Source organism: Anarhichas minor, unplaced genomic scaffold (genome assembly GCF_050575085.1).
Source record: "Anarhichas minor isolate MPS153535 unplaced genomic scaffold, ASM5057508v1 ptg000005l, whole genome shotgun sequence".
Taxonomy (NCBI): domain Eukaryota; kingdom Metazoa; phylum Chordata; class Actinopteri; order Perciformes; family Anarhichadidae; genus Anarhichas; species Anarhichas minor.
This window is the reverse complement of record NW_027466451.1, coordinates 2,235,536-2,258,804: the sequence shown is the minus strand read 5'-3', so window position 1 is coordinate 2,258,804 and position 23,269 is coordinate 2,235,536. Positions and strand designations below refer to the sequence as shown.

The 23,269-nt window shown below is 40.5% G+C and overlaps 1 protein-coding gene across 1 annotated transcript in view; it reads right to left on the bottom strand.

The window, feature by feature from the left end:
• LOC142972024 (NT-3 growth factor receptor-like) overlaps nt 1-23,269 on the bottom strand; it is a 217,994-nt gene that overhangs the window by 149,609 nt on the left and 45,116 nt on the right. Inside the window, exons 2-3 of the mRNA XM_076112799.1 lie at nt 20,623-20,697; nt 10,936-11,007 (exon numbers count right to left, since the gene is read on the bottom strand). Of these exons, the coding sequence (XP_075968914.1) occupies nt 10,936-11,007; nt 20,623-20,697 (147 nt within the window). The remainder of the gene's footprint in view (nt 1-10,935; nt 11,008-20,622; nt 20,698-23,269) is intronic.

Below are 23,269 nucleotides of genomic sequence, written 5' to 3'. Positions count from 1 at the left end.
GGTTTACTGCTTTATGTCTTTGTTGGCCCACTACCCAATGGGAATAGCAGTCATCTCCTAAGATATGGATGCTTTACACGCTTTTTTCCTCAGAGCATAAACGGGACGATTGGAAAATGATCTTTTATTTGATTTAAATTGTTACGATGCCTAGAAATAATTGTTTCAAAATGCATTTTATTAGAATTCTAACATTCTCAAACATGACAGCTCATTAGAAAACAGTAGTCAGTCATCTGTGAGGTTTTGGGGATAGCTATAGGCTTAAAACTGTCTCATAAATAATAAATAAAATTACACCAAAGATTAACTCAAAGAGCTTGTATTCAGGTTTTATCCAAATCGAACCCAGTCACTTACTGTATCTTTCTCACTTCATAGGTCTTCAAGGGTCAACTCAGCCAATGTCAATTACTTACAAAAGCATCATAAATAACCAATAAATAAAAAGGCAACTAGATCTTTCCAGCCTCTTCTGCCATTAAAGGGGAACTTCTGTATTTTTCAACCTTGACGCGAACGTTGCAGCCGGCAGCCACAAACGGTTTGCAATGTATTAACTAAGGGAAACTCCTCGTCCACTAAAAGTGCTTGATTTTGTTCCCCTCAATATTTGTTCATTTAAAAAAAATGTTTTCCACATTAGTCACTTAGACACAAAACCACGGAACAGGCTCCAGGTTTAAAAATACCAAAGTTACCAAACTTTGATGCTCACACATTGACTGGAACATCTTAGTAACAAACACAAACAAGGAGATGTTACAAGCAACCGTGGTTGCTCATTTCGGGCTACTGATATGTTGTCTCACTTAAAAGTGCAAGATCCGAGATTGGGAGCATTTCGATTGCCTCTCAATGGCTCTCAACATGTTGACAGGCCATGGCTGACAATGCTAACAGTGCTTTCTGTGCCCGATCCATCCTAGCTACTCGATCCGTTCTGCGCCTGTACGAGAGCGCCTACCCAGTATGCCTTGCGGGCATACCTGCCCCTTAGTCCGCCTCTGATTGGCAACAGGCTTCTAAATGCTAACGTTAGCCTAGGTTTGATGCTAATCTGCGCTTTTGACGAGACAGGCCCGGGTGGAGCGACTCAGCCAAGGCAGCACACGTTATTATTCCTGTAGTCAGAAGGGAGGCTACCAGGTCCGAACAATGCCAGTTTTTATTTACAATTTTCCATACATTTTTGTAAAATTGCCAATATTCTAAATATATATAATTAACTTCTTGCTTCAAAATCATCAGAAGTAAGTTTATCGATGAAAAAGCATTAGAAACCTGTAAAAAAAAAAAAATCTACCATTGTTTGTTCCAGGTAGACTCTCTTCGGACTACTCGAACAAAAAACATAAGCTGCTTTGGCTGAGTCGCTCTTTCGCGGCCCGTCTAGTTTGAAGCACTGGTTAACGCCATAGCTAGGCTAACATTAGCACTTTTAGCTGCAAGTAGCCAATCCGAGGCAGTGTAGGGTGCAGGTTTTCCCGCAAAGGAATACTGAGTAGCCGCTCCCGCACATGCGCACAACGAATTGAGCAGCTAGAATGCATCGGGCACGGACAAGTGCAAATCACGGTCTGAATCTTGAACTGAAAGGTAGTATTAGTAGGTGTAGTAGTAGGGGTATTGTAGAGAGTAGAAGTACTGTTCGTAATGATAATGTGCGTCCCTATCAGCAAAGCTGTATCTGTGTTTGTCTCTCTTGCTCTGGTCACACACACTCTCCTCTGATTCCAGCTCCATCTGTGTCCCTAGCCTCCTTTCAGCCGGTGATGTAACAATGTTTATTATTCATAGCTGCTGAGATTATGGCCCTCATCAGTATTCCTCTCAACACAAAAGGGAGGGAGAGCAAGGAAGACACATTTCATTTAGATTTCCACTTCTACCTCTGTGTTGTTGTTGTTGTTTTTATTCTGTGATTACCCTTCAATGCTGCCCGAGGTGCACTGGGCACTGAGCTGCCTACATGTGCGTTATACATTCAACTTCCAACATCCTGGAAGCCTTTTTTTCTGGAGCTGACGCAGAACTACAAAAAAACACAGCGGCATCGTTAATAGCAGTGATGTTTTTCAAATTGAATTCTCCTTTCCTATGAACTCTTCTGCTTCTTTTAGGCAACACAACTACTTGTTATAGGTTTTGGAAGATAATATGGTTTGGATTAAACTAAGTATGTTATGTCAAGAAATACTTGGTTAAGTGTAGGTACAAAAAAAAGCTACTTTAAGGTTTACGAAAAGATTGCGGTTTTTGGGTTGTTAATAACAATGAAAGTAGTGTTACTTAAGTAGGGAATACCTAACAAATAACTACGGAAATGGTGTGACTCAAACCTCTGTTTCGGGGCATTTTTCGCTTTCCTCCCTGCAACCTTGATTTTCACTGCAGTATAAAAGTCCTGCACCTCTATGGAAACGGCACAACAAGAAGTAGAGAGATCGTGACTGTCGGTCTCAGACGAATCAATCATGGCTTACTAGTCGCGCTGAGGAGCTCAGACTCTTTTTTTTAACAGAATCTATTTGAAGCAAAAGGTTTATTTGGGGCGAGATTTTAAATGAGACATTTACAATAAAATGTTTTTGATGAAATATCACAATTTTAAGGTTAGTTTAGGTTTTGTTTTTGACGGAAGCGTTCGTCACACATGATGTGTTCAAGGACCATCGAAAAGATACAAATCTGATGTTTTCATCTTTTAGATTTAGTTTTGGTGATTTTTTAAAGAAAACATGCTTTTCTATCCCGCCAGCGGGTTTTGGGGTTCAGAGGGGTAAGTACGAAATATGTAACAAATAACTAGGGAAGTGGTGTTTATTAAGTATGGAAGTTACGTAACAAATAAGTCACCGTTGACTTCTGGCTTCACATCGTCGCAGCAGTTGCCTGCGTGAAAGTCCTGTGTTTGTCTGACCCACTCACCAGTATGACCACATCCTTATGCTGACTATGCTTTGTACGAATTCTTCATCGTGACTTAAGTGAGATAAGACGAAGTTGTCAAGAAAAACTAAATCTAGAGTTATAACTGGGCTGCTGTATTGAGGCCTTTACACACCGGGGGTGTGGCAAATAAACAACACGAAAATGCGAATTACTCGCCTGCGAATATGATATTTGTAGGGCTTTTATTGCGAAAGGTAAGAAGTGAAAGAGTTAATCTGATCTGCTCGGCCTTAATCAAGGTTGAAAGAAGTAATACAGTTTGCTGTCTTGGTGTCGGACTATAGAACCTCTGTGTTGTTTCAACCTCAAAACATTCTCCCCAATGTGATTGGTTGATGCCTTTTATTCGCGGTGCGAAAATGTGTTCGTAAGGGAAAAAATTAAATATATTCTTATAAACTTTCTGTGTAAAGTTTCTCAAAGTCACATTTGTTTACAGTGACAGCGCACTGTAAAAAAAAAACAAGCACAATTAGTTTGATGGTGTGGACAGCTAATGACAAGTGTTCATTTGATTGACAAGTGGAACTATAGACTGCACTGCGTCACACCCACACAGACACAGACAGAATGACTGACAGTTTTAATTACCGGGGCAACACCTGTCATTTCACAGCCTTGTCAGTTGCTCTGAAAATAGCTTTTGCTAATCAAGTGTGTGTGCGTCTGTGTGTGGCATTGTCCTCAGTGAGTTTCATCTTTGACAGTCATTGTAGATAATAAGCATAGACAGTCATATAATGTATGAAGTAACAAGAGTAAATGGACAAAAAATAAATAAAACGGAGCGGCCATTATGAAAAGTCATGACGATAATGATGGAGTGGCCATATATGGTGAACACACAAGCATCGCAATGTTTGTTTAAGGTGGACTGACCTTAAAGGTGGACCTGCTATTCTCATTTTAGTGACAAGCTGCTCATCCGACTATCGGGGGTTTCATCGATTGTTCAACTAGTTGAGTATTTGACCACTAAAACCACTATTTGGTACTGTGGGCTTGCATAGTTTTTCGCTACATTCATCAATTTATTGCTAACACACTGCGCGATACCTTTACTTTGGTAAGCTAATGATCACTGATAAAGCAATCGTTTTCCGTTTGTCTGATAATTAATGCAGGAAGCGGGAGGCTTTTATTGTACGACCACAGGAAGCATTGAAAATACTAGCCAGGTTAGCGAACAAAAACTTGACTCATGACTCTATAGTGCTTCTCTTAAACCTGCAATAACTATTTTGCTACTAGGGGGCAGCAGAAACGAGCTGTAAACAACACTCCGAGTGCAAGATTCACTAACTTTTAGCTCTGTTTTTGGTCTCCACCACCTCAGCTGCTAAATGCTCCACTATGTTCCCAAGCCAGTCTCTAACTGTGTCTATCTGCTGTTTGCTGCTGAGCAGGTAGTGGCTCTACCTGAGCTCTTTCTCCGTAAACAGCTGCCTGCTACAGCAGATAATAACGCTATGAGAGCCGCGAGGGTGAACTAAAGTAGCATGCTATTGTAAATATCAAAATACGGTTTGAAACATGGACAAAAGTAATTGTTATACAGCACTATATGATTTAGCAGTTTGGCTGTCTGACAATATGGAGTGACACATTAACTCATACCCAATGTTTTTTTCTATCAATAACCTACTTTCAATTAAACTCAATGATCAGAGGCCCGTTTCAAGAGGAGTGAAGATGGCTGAGAACGTCCAAGTTTCTTAGCAGCACACAGGAACACACTCGCATACAAATGGACATATCCATACACACAGAGAGAAGCAAACACCATCTGCCCACTTCCTGCTGTTCAGGAAGTCTCGGCAGCGCCACAATGGCCCCACGAGGAGCCGGCTGAAGCCTTGATTGGCCCGTCGTTTTCCTCCTTGGAGACCGTCGCTACGCCAGGAGATGCAAGATGTCAGGATGTAGAGGAGGTGAATGAATGCTAATCATTTTCTCACAACAGCCAGTGTGCTCGCTGAATACAATATTTTACATTCAAAGTACATTAGTGATGAATTCTCCTTTAATGCAGCTTTAACATCTCACTCTGTCAAAGAAATCTTGTATCTGCTGCCAGCATTAACTCATAACTTTGAACAGAAGCGCTTAGCTTCAAGAGGAACGCCACATGTTTTTTTGTACACATAATTACATGGATTGTTGTTGGCATATGATATGGTACCATATATGGTACATGATTTTTCTGACAAAACACTAAAACAGCCTTTTTCTGCTCCACAGTCAGTTTAATCATTCCGAAGGCATTAATATTCCATCAGCCACGGTCATACAAAGCTATACTATAATTATCTCTTTATGGGAGACGCAGACATGCAATGGCACATGAATCGTGTTTTTTTTATGTTACAGGGTGTTAAATGATTAATGCCGTCTGTTTGTCTACAGGCTGCATGTACAGCAAGCAGCACTAATGAATAGTGACAGATCATGACTGATCTTGCTTGTACTTTGATATTTCTACCATGCCACACTCTTTTAATATTAATGAGTCTACGGTTTTCAATGGCAGACGAGCATCTTATTATAGAGTTTGCTTGTCTTCTTGAATGGAACTTCACACTGAATCCACTTTTTTTTCAAGTTATACCATGTACAGTGAGTTTAACAAATTATCTGTTGTTTCTGGACCAAGTTGAGATTGGTGGCCAGGATCACAAGGAATTGCACTGCATGTTTAAATGTTATCTTTGCCCATTAAGACTGTGGAGACAAAAAAAATGTTAATGTTACTGAGGCAGAATCACAGATGCTTAATCGCTGCGAGTTGTGGGTTCAGACATAGTTTTCTTCCACATGTCGCTTGCCGTTTTTGGTTGTTGACTAAAAAATGTAAAAGCTATAGTGAAGTGTTCTGTATCGCACTGTACGAATGGCAGATTAAGACCCTGTACAGTTGTAGTTGGAATGGGAGATGGGAGGATGTCTGGGTTTTAGTGCATTTTTGAAAACATGAATTTGCATATTCATAATGTTAAAAAAGGGGTGTTTTTAAGTTGCTTTTTAAGTCTATATTACCTATGTTTTACACTTACTGAAATGCTTTAGTAATGAATCAATTGCAATTATGTCACATGAGGTGTAGCAAGCTATAAATAAGCTGTCCGATAGCAAAGCAAGTGGTTTAGATCATGTTACTGCTGAACACCTTAAATATGCTAGTCCGAGGTTAGCTCCTCTTCTTGCCATTTGTTTTATTGGCTTCATGATTCATGGCTTGTTACCAGACTCAATGCTGTCTGTTCTGTTAGTACCAGTCATTAAAGACTGGCACTGGCACTAAGAGCTGGTATGGGGCAATATTGTCTCAGCCCCATTTTTATATTGATGATCTGTCCAAGCAATTGAAAGCCTGTAATACTGGGTTCATGTTTGGTAATACTCTAGTTAACCACATTATGTATGCAGATGATTTTGTGATTCTTAGTCCATGTAGTGCTGGTCTTCAGCAGCTCCTCACTATATGTACTGTCTATAGTGTGAAACACGATATCAAATACAGTGCCAGTAAGAGTGCTATCTTGATCTGTAGAACCAAAGAGGACAAATGTCTAAAATCTTGGTGTCTGTGATAAGGTAAAATATCTTGGACATTTTAATACAGAACAGATGACGATGATGATTTTTATTGGCAATGTCGTAGGATGTATGCACAAGCAGACACTCTCTCATGCAAGTGTAGTATGTGTACAGATAGACAGAAGAGACTGAGATGGTGTAGCACAAGTGAAATGTTTGTGGCTGTAGGCATCAATACTTTCCAAAATGTTTTTAGGAATCTTATGTTTAAATGTATTTGCTGGCTTAATGACTCTGAAAATGAAATTATCTTACAGCTGTCTCTTTGAAAGCATTGTTAGTCCTATGAACTCGTATTGTGTTTTTGTATGTCATTTATTCTATGTAATGTCTTCTCTTATCTGGACCCAGAGTCTGAAATAAAAGTTTGATTGATTGATTGATTTATATATTTTGCACTTGATGCATACAGGGCTGGATATCGGTACTCAAGACTTTTAAGGTATTGTCTAAAATAACCCAGTACCAAGTGGTATCAGTCAAACAATACCAGCATCCTATTCTTTTTGATCTTAGCTTGCAGCCAACTGCCACAAGTGTTTTTCGACTTTATTGAACATGTGATGGCTCACTACAGCAGCAGCTAAACCTGGGAATGCGTATCTGCGCATGGGAGCCTGCAGCTAGTCACCAGCCAATAGAGGCTAGCAGCCATCTTACAGGGCTAACAGCATGAACAGCGGCAGCAGAACCGGCAGTTCTTACAGTTTTGACCTGGAGCCAAACCAGACTATGCACTTCTACAACAACGCAGTCCCACCGCCATGGGTTAGGGGATAGGCGTTGTCAGCGGTAACCACTGTATAAGCGTTGTGCAATGCGCCGGTGATTAGCTAGTCAGTGGCTTGCTACAATAGATTTAATAAAAGGATCCAACCAAAACAAAATCTAGCCAAGTATTGCCAACTCTGTTCCAATAAAAGTCCAAATGTTGCCAGTAAGAAAGTTGCCAAGCCAGCAACACTGACAGCCCATCCCTTCAGGCCCCAATCTTACGCCACTCCTCCAAAATTATCAATATGAACGTTAAGTGACGAGAAATTAAAAGCCATCCAAGCTCGTCCAATCATTACATGATTGGATGGGCGTATTACAGTCTTGTGACAGCCACAGATACCAATGTTTTTTTAGAGCATTTAAATCATTGATTGTTGTCAGGATGTAACGAGAGTTTCAACAAAAATATCATAAAATGTATGTTTTTGAAGAAGATTACCAACACTGCCTTTAAAAGGTACTGGTATCATAACTTGTTAAACGATACCCAGCCCTGGATGCATACACCACACCTGTACAAAGCAATCCATGATATTTTCCACAATGAAACCTATATTTAAGAGGCTTATATCTTTGACCTTTTTATAATCTGAACTGTGGTATTGTGAAATATTGTGAAGGGTGGACAAAGCACCAGCTTTGTCCACCCTTCTCTTTTTTACAATATTCTTGGCCTGCATTTCCAATACAATACCTCCTCATATGTCCTCATCTCTCTGACACAGTGACAACAATAATTCTGAAACACATGGTGGTCAAACTCAAAACAAACCTATTTATCTTATTAATGTAGAGTTTTGAAATAACCGGATTGTTTCTGTATACCTCTTTACTTTACTCCTAGCATTATGTGTAAAAACCATGTATTCTCATCTTAATTCTTATTCAGTGTCTTTTTTAATATGCTGTCGGCCATTGATAATTACTCATGTGACCTGCCAAATGCCAGAAGAAGATCATGCAAATGACCTCTAATGCCCTAGATAAGGTCTTCGGCATGCTATTCTCGGACAGGGTTATTACTCCAAATACGGACGAGGGGAAACCATGAAAGTGACACAGAAAACAAAAACAACCTTAAACATTATCTAGCTTTACGTTTTTGCACTGAGAGATTTACAGTAACTTTCAGAGACAACTAGGGCAGCCCTGGATCGATCCAATCCAATCAAATAACCGGCAAGAAATTATTTTTTCCACTGCGGCTGCTGGGCCCTGAACGGCAGCTTGGTTTGGTTTGATCTTGGGTAGACTATGCTGGCAGAGATGCAGGAAGAGTGGGCTGAAAGCTTTTCTTATGACTTCAAAAAAGCAGCTGATTATTGAATCATAATTCCATAAAGACAGTGGCTCACAGTGGATGTTTTTTTCACAGCCAACACGTCCAACAACATACTCGCACATGATTGTTATTAGAAGTCATTAGTTGGGTGTCGGTCCCTGCTGGCTGCAGTGCTCCATTAAAGCTCCCACACTGAAACAGGAGATTAAGTCCTGGTTTATGGGCCACCGCACCTTGAACAGGGCTTACTTACTTGGCAGCCCTGACGAATGTTACCTCTGTTCTGCAGTGTAGGTGAGTGGAGGGGAACATTAATCTGTGCAGCACAAGAAACACAAAGGAAATGGAATTCCAAGCATATACAGTAGCAGCACACGCACTGTTTCCACGGTTTCAGTGAATGTGTTACAATATAATGTGCGCTCACACAGAGCTTTGCACAGGTAAATCAACTATAGCACTTCAGCTTCATGTGATGTAATGTCAGCAGCAAGTCAGCACCGTCTTGTAGGCTGTGTGATTTTTGAAAGAACGTGGAAAGCTCTGGTTTGTCTTTACACCCTGACTGTACATCAGAAGTTTTCAAGCTATGAGTGTGGCATTTTGTTTTTTTGGAGCAAAAAGTGACCATATTTGGACAAGAGGGTAGAGCTGGCTAAGCCATGTGCTGTTGGAATAACAAACACTAAGTAACCAATTAACGCTAGCTCGGGAGCTTGGTTAGCATATTCCATCCGTAATTCATATTAACTATGCTAGTTTCGGCAATCAGAAACAACACCCTTGTTTGAAATGTGTCTTTTAGTACAATGTGATAAAGTTTACATGAAAGATATGATGAGCGCTGACACCAATATCTGTCAATTAGTGCTCTAAAGTTACATAAATAAAATAATAACCGAACTTCATTCTCCGAAAAAACTGTTGCACAGACTCCTTGGAAGGTCTGTTAGTACAAATAATAACCGCCCAGAAAGCCTATTAGCATATTATTAATCCAATATTTGAATGAAAAATTATCCAAAAAGGGCACCAACACCACAAACACGGCCGGGCTAGCCTCTGACGGCAAACACCTCTCACTTAAAAGCATTGCCTTTAAATATTTCATAGCTTTAAACCTCAACATAATTACTACGGGTAAGTAATATACAAATTCACCCACGGCACAGTTGACACATGAACGGGTGAATTTTGGCGTTCGTCACATAATGAACACATAATGACTGACGAATGCTTCTGCTAGAAAAAGCAGCCAAAATGAAGCTTAAAATTGTGATATTTCATCAAAAGATTTTCTACATGTCTCATTTAAAATCTTGCCTCAAATAAACCGTTTGCTTAAACCAAATCCTGTAAAAAGCATTAAATTTGGGCTCCTCAGCGCAACTAGGAGGCCATAATCGATTCGTCTGAGACCAACAGTCATGTGAAAGAAATTCAGTGAATCTTTGACTGAACGCAGAGCATTGAGGAGAGAACAGGAGTAAGTAGAGGTTGTAAAAATGTAAATAGCTCAATATATTGCGGGACAATTGTGGACATTTGGAACAATGTTGGATATATAGATTCCATTGTATTCCAATTTTTGTAGAATAAATTATTAAAAAAATGTAACTTGCATTATTTAATTTTTTATGATTTATGGCATGATAACTGTGTTATTTTGCATAAAAGCCATGTTTGATTTTCCTCTGCTTTTAGCCATGATTGTGCTGTTTCCATAGAGGTGCAAGACTTTTATATTGCAGTGAAAATGAAGACCACAGAGGGTAAAATGTGACAGGAGCGAAAAATGCCCTGAAACAGCTTGGGGTTCAGAGGGTTGAAGTGTTGCACTCTTAAAAGTAAGGATTTGAATAAATAAAACATACGAATAAATAGAATTGCAGACTGCAGGGAATGTAGTGAAAAATCAGAGTTGGTGACGCTACAACTTTTGGCAGGACTAACGCTGTTTAAATATAAGTGAAATTCATGATGCTAATTCGGGCAGACTAGTTGAAGGATCGTCTCTGCGTCACTGTGATGCTGCTCTGTGTCACACAGCTCACCTAAACCCATCTCCCTCTCACCGTGAGAGGGCCACATCCAGACATCCAATCATCCTGCTTCAGGTTGGTTTAATTGATCAAAAACTCCCCACCTCACCTTAGTCTTTTCATCTCAATATGGAGAAATATATCAGTAATTGGTATTGGAAATGTTTTCATCCCTGTGTTTGTATCTAGGTATAATTCACAGTGTGCATTTTTGTATTCATGTATGCATGCATGCTGTTTCTGTATGCCTGTGTGTGTGTGTGTGTGTGTGTGTGCACTTACATGTAGCGCAGGTGGGGGTTCATGGAGAAAACACGAGCCTGGATGGTATGCAGGTTGCTCCTCGTAATGGTTCTGCAACAGACAGACGCAGAGGAGAGAAAAACGTCAGCTCTATCACTCCGAATGATTGTCAGTTTAAAAGAGAAGAAGAAACACCTAGAAAGGAAAGACAACATTTGCTATCACAACGGAGTGCTTCAGATACTTAATTCTCGATGGCCAACTGACATGCTTGCTTTTTTAATTGAGAAACTGCTCTTTCATGTCACGATGCCAGAAGAATCAGTCAACTCAAAAATCGGTTGGGTGGGCGGATTCAAAAGTCTTGGCCAGACGGCAACCTCCGGGTCTGAAAGGTGTAGCCAATGAGGTAATGCCATAAAACTTGCATTCTCTCTACTGACCAGCAGGGGTGACTCCTCTGTTTGCAAAAAGAAGTCTGATTGTATAAAAGTCTATGAGAAAATGACTCTACTTCTCTCTTGATTTATAATAATAATAATATAATAATGCATTTTATTTGTAACGCACTTTTCACAAAAGAAATAATTGACAGTGATTTAGGTCAGAAACGCCTTCCTGAATAAAAAGGTTTTTAGGCCAGTTTTAAAAGAGACCAGTGTCTGTGTTGCCCTTAGGTGGTCAGGGAGACTGTTCCATAGGCGTGGAGGTGCCGAACCAAAGGCCCGGTCGCCCATGGTGCGGAGCTTGGTGTTGGGGACCCGGAGGAGTGAGCTGTTTGATGATCTGAGGGTGCGGGTGGAGATTTGGGGTGTGATGAGGTCTTGTAGGTAGGGAGGTGCGTGTCCATTTATGCATTTATGTGTGAGTAGTAGGACTTTGTAGTCAATCCGGAATGAGACAGGGAGCCAGTGTAGTGAGTGCAGAATGGGTGTTATGTGCTGTGCTCATACTTCCGCACTCTCATCAGGGGGAGGGGGAGCATGTAAATAATGAAGAGGATGGGGCCGAGGACCGACCCTTGCGGAACACCACAGGAGACAGGGAGCATTCTGGACTTGCATCTTCCCAGTGAGACATATTCAGTTCTGCCTGAAAGGTAGGACTGAATATGTCTCACTGGGAAGATGCACTCACTGGGAAGATTTTTTGGGTAGCTCTGCAGTGAAGGCAGCCTTTGCCAAAGCTGAAATAGCAACTTTTTCCTGCACGATCTTGAACAGCCAATAGGAGTTGTTGGGGCCATGTGCTTGACCATGTGCTCTGAGACAAAGGGATCTGGCCTTCCTATTGTGCAGAGCAATCTGCAGCCTGATCTGAGTTTGAGATAGGAGCAAGCTCCAAGCAATATTTAGGTGAGAAAGCAATAAAACATTAACACTGCGATCTAATTGGCCGAGGGCCACAGACACCCCAGGACCCCCTGCGGCTTAGCACTGCTTTTACAAAACCTTGTTTCACCCCCACCTCTATGCCCGTCCATGCGATTCAGTGCGCAAACACAACGTTGCTGTTTTTAGAAGAAAACCCTAGGTAAACACTTTTACATTCGCTGGATGAATAGAGACTGTTTTGTTTTTGTTTCGCTTCCTGAGAAAGAGAGAAGTGGACAATTTTCCTGCTGACATAAAGAAACGTATTCTTCAGAGAAAGAGGACAACTTCTCTTTCCCATCCAAGTTGATTCGTGCCGGTTAGAAGGACGGAGAATTCCCTTAATGAGCCGAAGAAAATATCTCTGACACACAGAGTTTCATCACCGTGCCGCACAGAGCCGCGTAGCCTGAGTTCCGCCGAGAACTCAGAAGGACCACATCTTCAACGACGAAGTCAACTCATAGTAAGGCGTAGAGAGTCTGGGCAGATTTAGGTCATTGTGTATATTATCTTGTTTGTGTTGCTTAAGTTACTGTGTCATTTTTATAACGTGGTGTGTATGTTCAATAATCGCCGAGATTAACGACCGAGCTCGTTAATGTTGTGTAGAAACTACTGTGTATTTCATACTGCTGCAATCGCGTTGAGATCATACACTTCTAGTGAGGCCGGAAGTTGTTTCTCATCAGTTCAAAGGCCAGAACTGCGGCTGGGCGACTCAAAGATCGCCAGTCGTGTTTCTGTAGATGAGAGAGCAATCTTCCGTACTCCACCGCGGCGGGAGGATCTCATTTTGTTTTTGGAGGATTTCTTTTTTTTGTTTGCTTTCTCTCTTCTTTTACTAACCCACACACACATATAGCGTGAAACTAATGTAGCTCCGGGTGAGCTAACTGCTTCAGACATGTGCAGATAACGCAATCCAATCTCTCTATTGTCTATCGCCATGTTAGAGTCCCGCGCCATTTTGTAGTCTCGCGAGCGTGGTCACGTGTAAACTCCATTTTGATAGTTCGGTCTATCTTCAACGTGCAGTCCCATGTGACGTAGCTTCGTTTAGATTACATCACACGTTGTCTGAGCTGTTGTCTCGCCTCTCCCCCCCCCCCCCCCCCCAACACACACAATCTCCCTCTTACCATAGTCTGTTGATTTTAGATAGCGTGCTCATGAATGTATAGTTTTGTTGTTAGTTTTAGATATTAGTTGACTAGATCATTATTATTGGAACTTAATAATCTCTGTTATATTCTAAAGAGCAGCTGTCTGTGATTACTTTGTGCATGTATTGTGGTAAGATCTGGATATGTGGTCTGTTGCTCGAACTCAAACCTTCACTTTCACTCTGAATGTGTAATAGTACTCAGACTATTGACATTGTGAATGAACACTAATTATGAGACTTAGTTTATAGTTTGGTTATTGGTCCCTGTTAGCAGGTGGTTAAAACCTTTTGAACCCTAGCCCTATTTTTAGGCCTCTGCTCAAAAATTGCATACCCATACTCAAGAGAGTCCCCAGCTCTAACTACAAGGTCTATTTTAATAATTTTGAAGCTAGAATACTGGTAACACTTGTGAGATGTGTTGAATTGTGTAAATATTGTGTATATGTTACTGGTTAATAACTGATACACTTATGGCACAGCTCAAATTGAAAAAGTTTCAGGTTCGCCTGAAAAAAAGCACTTGTATTGAACTTTTTTTTTTTTTAATAATAATGCAGCTGCAAGCCTAAAAATACGCCACAGACATAGCACAACACGTTTTACATGTCCCCACAACATATTTTACTTCGATTGAGTGAAACAGGCCAGCATAAATGGTCTGAGTCAAGCTAAATTTTGATTTTCGGAACCAGCAGTTGCATTGCTGTATACTAATTTTATATACTATATAGCTAAATATTAACTATATATTCACTTTTATTATCACTAAGAGTGTTCAATAATCCTAATAAAGCAGTTTGACACCATTTTGAATAATTTTGAGCAGTTATGATGTGTCATATCTGTCATAACAATAAATGGCTCATAATGTGTGTCTATGTGACCCTGGTAAGGCCTGTGATTGGCCGATTTACTCATGCGAGACCTTTTTAGATGCGGGATAGTCCAACGGGAGCCATGCGGGGGTGTTTGAGAATCTCCATGTCTCTTTACTGACTAAAAATCACGAAATGCTGGGCGAACCCCCCTCTCTACATGGATTGGTCCACCTCACAGAATCGTTTGCCATTTTGTCATTCATTCTGCCAGCGCATTGATCTCACTCACAGGTATGCAGCACAACATGGAGGAAGGAGCTGCGCCGAAATCCGCTGGATTAAATCCGTTTTTCATCACCGAAACCATCAAAACGTAATTTTTTTTTACCCAATTTCTTTTCTCGTGACCTGTGGCTGATGTTGGCATATATACCCATAACTTTTGAACGGTTTGAAAGAGAGTAATTTCGACGACGCTGATCGTCTCCGGGTCGAATCACGCCCCTGCTACATGTGCTCATCCGCCATGTGCGATCCCTGCTTCGTGATGAGAGAGCCATACAGAGAGCATAGGTCGTCGATTTTTGGCCAAAATTGTGGCAAATCTTCTAGATATCTTCCAGATATGATATTAGTTCATGTATAATTGTGTTTGCAGTGTTTACAATGTCTGGTATGATGATGTTGCTCGGACGTTTTCCGTTAATTCCATATTTAATATGTCTGGAGCAATAATTATATTTCTTTATGAAAAATGCTTTCTACGACACGCTGAATGCTACACTTTTCTAAAAAGACCCCGGTGGGGGTCTCTCGGGTCCAATAATCTTACTGACATTAATAATTCCATTGATGTCAATAATTTAGTTTTTCATACATGCTGATAACTCAAACACGCTCCTTTTCGTTCCCAACAGAGTGATTGGCCAAAGTCTCCCGTCACGGGCTAGATTTTCTAAGAGGAGGTGCAGGAATCTCTCAGATCTCTTGAATTATATTATACTGAAAGGTTATTATGGAATTTTTGCTCAATGATGTCAAAATAAACTGCCTACCCCTGCTTTAAATGATAATCTTTGAAAGGGAACTGATTATACACATACCAGTCATGGTTAGTACTAGTACACAATGGTCTCTTCAGTGGCCCTGGAGTATGTCTGTATTATTATAACATGTCAGCTTCTTGAGCCGTGTGTTGCAGTTTGACACGTCGGAGTTGTGTCTTACCGTCCCAGACTGAATGCAGTGTTACTCTGCTCCGGTTACTTTGTTGTACGCTGTGGCTGATTATAAATTATGGAAGGAAACCTTCTTATTGCATTGAATTATGTTTTTTATATTTATTCTTTTTTTGCGCCACAGTCCGTTCCACACCGCCAGAGTTGCAGCTGAAGGAATGAGGCTAAAATATTGTCACACGTGCCAAAATAATACATCCAAGCAGCACATAACTAAACAAAATACACACATGCAATTACAGTCAGATCTATTGTGCTCTGTCTGAAGCAGTGACATTGGAAATCTGTTCATTTACACACTCACACAGCCATCCTTCCTGCATTTGGCAGGTTAAACTGTGTTACTTTCAGCCTGAATTATGTGTTTAACTTCCTCGTATTTGTCTAATGTTAAAATTGTTGTGCTAGTTTGTAAAATGAGCCGCTCTAATGACAGCAAATCTATCCATTATTGTGTTTAGTCAGATACTGCAAACAACGGCTCTTTATGTGAACAAGCTCATAACCAGATTGAGAAACCCTGGGTTGATTTTGCAGCTTCAAAGGGCCGTTTAGCGGGATCACGATTGTTAGGATTCGTTAAACCAGATAACTGAAAGATACTCTGGGTATGTTGAACTCGCTTTCTAATACAAGCCCCTGATCTTCTCTTTATTTGTTTGCTGTATACAATCAAAACCAAATCACTGGGCTCCATTTTTAAGCATGTTGAGAGCGAAGACGCGAGTGAGTCTGACCGTCAGCCAATTGTTGCCAATTAGCGCACTCTGTATCTCCCACAATAGCTCCTTTGGATATGAAAGTAAAAACTGAGCAGCAGAGGAACCTGCAGCTCAGTTTTAATCAGCTAGTTGTAAGTGGGAGAGGAGCCACTGTCTGCGCCCAGCTGGAACATTGGAGCCATTCCATCCAGAGAGGTGGATGTGCTACATCACTCCCTCTCAGAGTCAGTGCGACTCACGTCCTTCTGTTTCTTCTACTCTATTAGATGGCTGTTTTTAGCCGTCACTGGATCTCAGTCAATGGAACACATTCAACAAAAACTATGCTTCGAGTTCATTTAAGTTGTTCCGATGCCGATACTAGTATCGGAAATTCTCAGATACAGCCATAGACTGTATATAAGAGGTGTACGTAGTCATTGTGACGTCACCCATTGGTTTGTGGACTGCCGTTTTGAATCCTTGAGTTTGACGATTTCACCGTCGCCATCTTGGATTACGGCCGTCACCCCGTTGGTTTTTATGCAGCCAATGAACAGAAGTTACCATTTGGGATGCGGAGGAGTGACGTAGAGACGCCATATACGGATTTGGTAGCGACAGAGACCTGTCAATCACAGTAAGCCCGTCCTACAGCATACTCTGCTTTATGGTCTATTTGACTCTAAATGGACCATAATTTACTTATGAACATTATGCTGTATTGAAGAAGATTTTAAATTAAAGATTGAGACCATAAACTCATGTTTACAATGTTTACTGAGGTAATAAATCAAATGAGAAGTAGAGTCATTTTCTCATAGACTTCTATACAATCTGACTTATTTTTGCCACCGGAGGAGCCGCCCCCTGCTGGTCAGTAGAGAGAATGCAAGTTTTTAGACACTTATGCATTGGTTTCTTTCAGCTGAACCAGAGGTTGCCGCCTGGATACAGCCTAAAATGTTGGATTGGGTATCAGCGAGTACACAGGTCTATGTTTTACAGCCTATTCATGTTTATCAGCTCATTTACGTTACACAGGAACGACAACACAATTTGACTTGCTTCTGGTATCTTGATGGTTCTGTACATGTGCAAACTAGTTAACTAGTTAAACTGATAATGTTACACATTGTGAATAACAAGTCTGTGTTGAAATCAATGGGAGGAGAGCTAGTTATTGTTAGCTGTAAGTGGACAGCGTAGTTCTGTTTGGCTAAATATTGGAGCGGCTGGTTGCATCATGGGTTCAAATTCTATCAAGCAGAAATGAGTATTGGGCGAAGGTAAATTACAACGATATCCTGATGTGTTCATATGTAATCTTGTAAAATGTAGATTTTTATGGCGAGAAACTAATAAATACAGAAGGGTTTGTTTTCACAGCAATATAAAATAGATGATAAAGAGGGAAATATGACCTGTTTACCTTCCTAACAATAGCTTAAAAGCAACATATAATACATCATGAAAACTACTAATGGCAAGAATTATTTATTTTAACCAAAGCAAATATTTAAATAAAACTACAATCATTTATTTCCCAATCATTTGCATTCTATAGTCTAGGGATTGTTTCAGGAAGGAAAAATGGTATCGGAACACCTCTAAAAAAGAATGGACTAACGATCTGTCTTACTTATGGCAAGTGAATGTTTCTTTAAGATAGACTGAAAATATATGATTCTTTTAACCTTCTATATCATTTTTGGATGCAAATGTTGTCCCTTTAAAGCAGAGCTCTTAAATACAGGAAGTGGCCAATCAGAATATACCAACTGCCCACAACATCACAGTGGGGATTTCTAGTTCAGAGATTTAGTTGATTTCCTTTGGGTAAATTATGTTACCCCTTTGCCTGATCGGCCATTGTACGTGTTCTTATTTGTCTTTAGTTTCTTGTCTTCATTAGGTCCATTTAGTCAGTATTGGGGTAAATAAAGCCTTGTTTTAGGAAGGGATCGTTTTTTGGTCAGGATGGCCACCAGCAAGTGTTTCATTGTACATATAGACATGTGACTGTTGTCAAGTATCAAGATATGGAAAAAAAATGTAACTTAGTGACTCTTCATCTAGCCCCATCAGCAGCTGAACATTTCAGCTTTTTCAAGGCCAAATCTGCAGAACAAATGACATTCCCATGAGCCTCAGCTGCTATTTGTGTTGAGTGCTTATTAGCACATGTTAGCATGTCAATATGCTAAAGAAAGATGGCAAAAATTGTAAACACACCACCTGCGCATTAGCATTTAGCTCAAAGTTCCACTGTGTCTAGGTACAGCCTTGTTTTTGTTCATGAGTTGCATCAGGTCTATACGTTGATCATAGCCACTGATGCTGTCTGCAATGTTTAAAGATTAGGGGGGAAGGAAAATAAGAAAAGAAAGTGGTTGAACAATAATTGATATGCACCAAATTGCAACTCCATTGACTGACTGACATCTTGCAGTTTCTGATTTCCATTTGTCCCATCATGTCAGGCTGCCATCGTCATCACAGTGATGAGCACTCTAATGGTGAAAAGTGGATTTCACTTCTTTCTCTCTCCCTTTTTCTTCAGCAGAATCACACTAAAGGATCTTTACCTGCCGCTTATTATAATCATCCCTTCTGGGTGAAATGACACTGATGACTGACATGTATATTAATGAAACTCCTGACTGAACATTAAGCTACATTTTTAAACTGAATGATCCATTCCTGTTGAATCGTTTACAGCCCCTGCACTTCGTGATTGAAGTAGTTTTAATGTATGGCGCGGTGCACATGGCGATTGAATCCACCAAGTTACTTTGAAGTGAATCCTCTTCGGAAGCACAGACAGCCAATGTTAACAAGCTCTTAACATGCGCACTCGCTCTCGCTCTTACTTTGGGAAACATATGTTCGAAAATGGCTCTTAACTTCTACGATTAATAGTGATCTGGAAACGGTGCCCTAGTCCTCAAAACACCTTGTTTGACTGATGACAGCAGCTCCCTTTTAACCCTGCTGAGTGGTGATTGTCCTGTTTAATTGCAAAAAACTTGGCTGTTATACAAGTTCAAGAAAAAAAGAAAAACTTGATTCAATCAAACCACTTTTTTTTTTACAATATCTCCATTAATTATGTGGCCATTTAAATTCATTTCACATCAGACCTTCAGTACTGTAGAGGCATTTTACTTACCAGTGTTGCTAGTTAGCTAGGTAACTAGCTTGTCCTTTTCCAGAGCGACAGGGAGTGAGGCAGAAACCGTTGGACCCAGCTTCCACTGGCCATGAGCCCGCTGTTTGGCTCATTTTCTGGAACCAGTGTAGCATTAAAGCGCACTGGTCCAACGGTTTCTGCCTCACTCCCTGTCGCTCTTATACGCAAGTTAGCCCACTACAGCGGTTGCAATGACAGCGGTACACATGAAAGTGGCCACCACTCTGACCATCTAGCTACGTTGATTTGAAAAAGGGAATGTCCCTTCTAATCCTATTCTATTTCTATCAGTATTCAATTTAGTGCTATACTATTTAGATAGTATACTATACTATTATCTCATCATTCAAGACTAAATTCTCAAAGTATGAACATCTGTGCCATAACAGCAAGAAGTCTGAGCAGCTTATTGAACTATTTCTTGAGCATATACAAAGAGATACAGATGTTTTTCTTCAAAGCATTTGCTCACCAATGGTTCACCCACGCAGGACATGTTTCATGATCTTTTTTTTTCATTTATAATTTTCTATTCCTTAATTTTCTATTCCTTTTTTCCAAGAGTCGTTGGGTTTTTGTTCGCTTATAATGAGTCCTTCATAACTACACAGAGAGCAAGTCCTTTTCACAGAGTCCGCCATGTTGCACTGCCATGTTTCTAGAGTAGCCCAGAAAGGACAAACATTACCACGGTCTTGCACTCGGCAGCTCACGTCGCAGCAGTCCTCTAAAGGGAGGGGTGAGCGGAAGGGTATTCGGTCGGTTGCAATCTGCAATATCATCACTAGATGCCACCATATCGTACACAATGTCCATTTAAAATGTGAAAAATGTGTTGCTGTTGTATTTTTGTATGCTTCGTGTTGTAAAAGTAAATTACTGAAAATCAGTTGAAAATAATCACAAATAATATTCCTAGACTGCATGTTATAATAGCAGGCTGGCACTAGAAGTTACCTGGCTGCTATGTATAGAATATAATGTAGTTAATACCTATATTTCTATATTTTCATGCTTCAGTGCACATACTCAGAACTCTTTCAAACATTCTTGTCATTTGTCTTATCTGTACTAAGCGTCTGTTTTTCACAAATGTGTTCCAGGCATTAGTCTGATAAACAGGAATGGAGGGAAATATTCCCGGGCCAGCAAGGCATGTTATCTGGGATATGCATTAGAAACATAACGCTGCATGAACAAACAGACACATAGAAGGGTGTGTTGCTACTTACAGCCTCTGTAAGCCGGTGTAGAGCTCCATGTCCACATCCCTCAAGGTCTGCAGACCAGTCCAGTTCTCAATGTGTCTGAAACGGAGGACAAGATGAGATATATTAGTAGATTATAGACTGTGGATTCATCTTCCAATTCTTAAATTGAATACATTTAGGAAAACTTAAAAAACGTTTTTTAGAGAGAAGCAGAGAAAAAGGTTTACAAATGCGTTTGAAGGAAATATCCAGCAGTGAAAACGGTTTAAAAAGAAAATAGATAAAAATAGATAACTAAAGCTCACAGATCAAAGTGTAAAAATTAACCACCACAGTTCAAGACAGAAGACAAAGAAATTGAGGAACAACAGTGTTTCTTTAAAGCCAAGCAGGTCTTTAGTCACTGTTAACAAAAAATGACAATACTACGCTATGATTGGTCAGTATGCGTTTGAGGAGTGGGACTCAGCAAAGGGTCAATCGCTAGCCGTCCATTAGAGGTTAAAACATGTTATCAAAGGTTATGTGTACATCTAAAAAAAATGGTGTAAATGATTAACCATTTAACCCTGCTATCATTTTAAACATTTAACCCTTTGGACCCGAGAGAAGAAATAGAATAAATACAACTCAGAGGAGTGGCTTGTCACTTAGGACAATAGCACTGGTCCCCCTTTAAAGGGCAGCCCACCTTAAGTGCGACTGCGTTGCTAACATCCGGGGTGAACGCCCTTTACTTAAATCATCTGCTTGCTGGCAAGCGAGACACGGTAACTTGGCTTGGGTCTCCACACGGGTCTTGAGGCACAGACACATAAACTGTACACACACTGTACTTCAACATCCACAGCTATTACGTTACGGCTGACTTTATACTCTTTATCACACACACAACTTCTCTCTCTCTCTCTCGACCGGATACTCGCGAACGTTACGCTGGGCTTGCACCCAACACTGATACTGTCATCGGCTAAGGTGCCTCTCTAATTCAGAGTACACACAGTTGTTCAGTAAACTGTTTTTTAAGTGTTTATGTAGACATGGTCTGAACTGGCTGGCTGCTGTGGTTTGCTGACGGTGAACGTTTTTGCAGCGTGGCCTTGTGAGAGCCCCCGCAGCAGAAACAGGATAGTGGCCCATTTTGGATCCGGCAGTGGATGGCAGCAAATCAAAACACGCAAACCACATCACACTGAACATCTGTTTACCCAAGAGACCTTCTCCTGGCCCTGACCGTGTGTGTGTGTGTGTGTGTGTGTGTGTGTGTGTGTGTGTGTGTACACTACTACACTCCTCTCTGTGTGTTTGGTTACAAAGGTATTCATGGAAAGATCAGTTAGAGGTGCTGTTTGTCCATCTGTCTTCCTGGAATTGATTCAACACCAAAACACCTTTGCACATTGACTCGCTCTTGCTCTTGCTCTCTCTGACAGTCATTGCTTGTCTGTGGCCATGGTTACAAATGTCTTTTCAATGAAACATTTGTCATTCAATCATACCAGGATCAGGCGGCAACCTCCGGTTCTGCCAAGGGAAGGCAACGTGGAAGCGTCTTAAAACTTGCATTCTCTCTACTGACCAGCAGAGGGCGACTCCTCTGGTTGCAAAAAGAGGTATGTCTAGTCTATGAGATAATGACCCTACTTCTCACTTGATTTCAACATTGTCAACATGAGTTTATGGTCTCAATCTCTAGTTTCAAGTCTTCTTCAATACAGCACGATGTTCAATTAGTAAATGATGGTCTATTTAGAGTCAGATAGACCATAAAGAGGAATGTGCTTTTGGACGGGGCTACTGTGATTGAGAGGTCGCTGCGGCTACCAGAACCGTTTATGCGTCTCTACGTCACTCCCTAGCATTCCAAATGGTAACTTCTGTTCATTGGCTGCATAAACACCAACATAGCGACATTCGTATTCCACAATGACAACTATCAGAATTTCATGAATTTGGTCTGATAACATTAAGTCTAGAAGAGCCATGCCATTGAATTATTTTATCCTCATTCAAGTTAGCATGGGGCTAACAGGAAGTTAGCCAGCATAAGTCTCTGCTGTGCGTGCTCTTAACCTCCTGGTTTCTGTAGGGTTCTGTTCTCTTAACACTGTAAACCGCACCATTTATTTATGTAATATATCCCATGTCACTACGTGAATGTAAATGAATGTACATATAAATGTGTATGCATTATGCAATGTTAACACAATGCCTCCCTCCATGATGAATGCAAAAAGGGAAACCAAGAAACAATTGTGAAAAATGCAAAATATAAATTGATCATGATTATTATCATTATTTTCTATTATTAATAAAATCTATATTGTGATAATTATCACCATCAATCAGTGTAAAAAAACACATTGTGATAACATTGACAACAGAGGGCCTGCTGATTGACTTATTGAATGACAGATCCTTCATCCAATTCAGAGTCTGTATAGCCAGTAACACACCAGTTACTGGTCCAACTGGAAGCACACACATACATACACAGAAGTAGAATTCTTTAAGATAGAATTATACAGCGGACACATTCACAATCATAGTTTAAATTCAACTTCTGAAAAGTGTTTCCATTGAGTGCTCGCTGCATGGGAGCTTTTTCCACAATCACTGTAGCGACTTTTTATCTCCGAATATAAACTCTTGTAGAACGGCCAGTGTC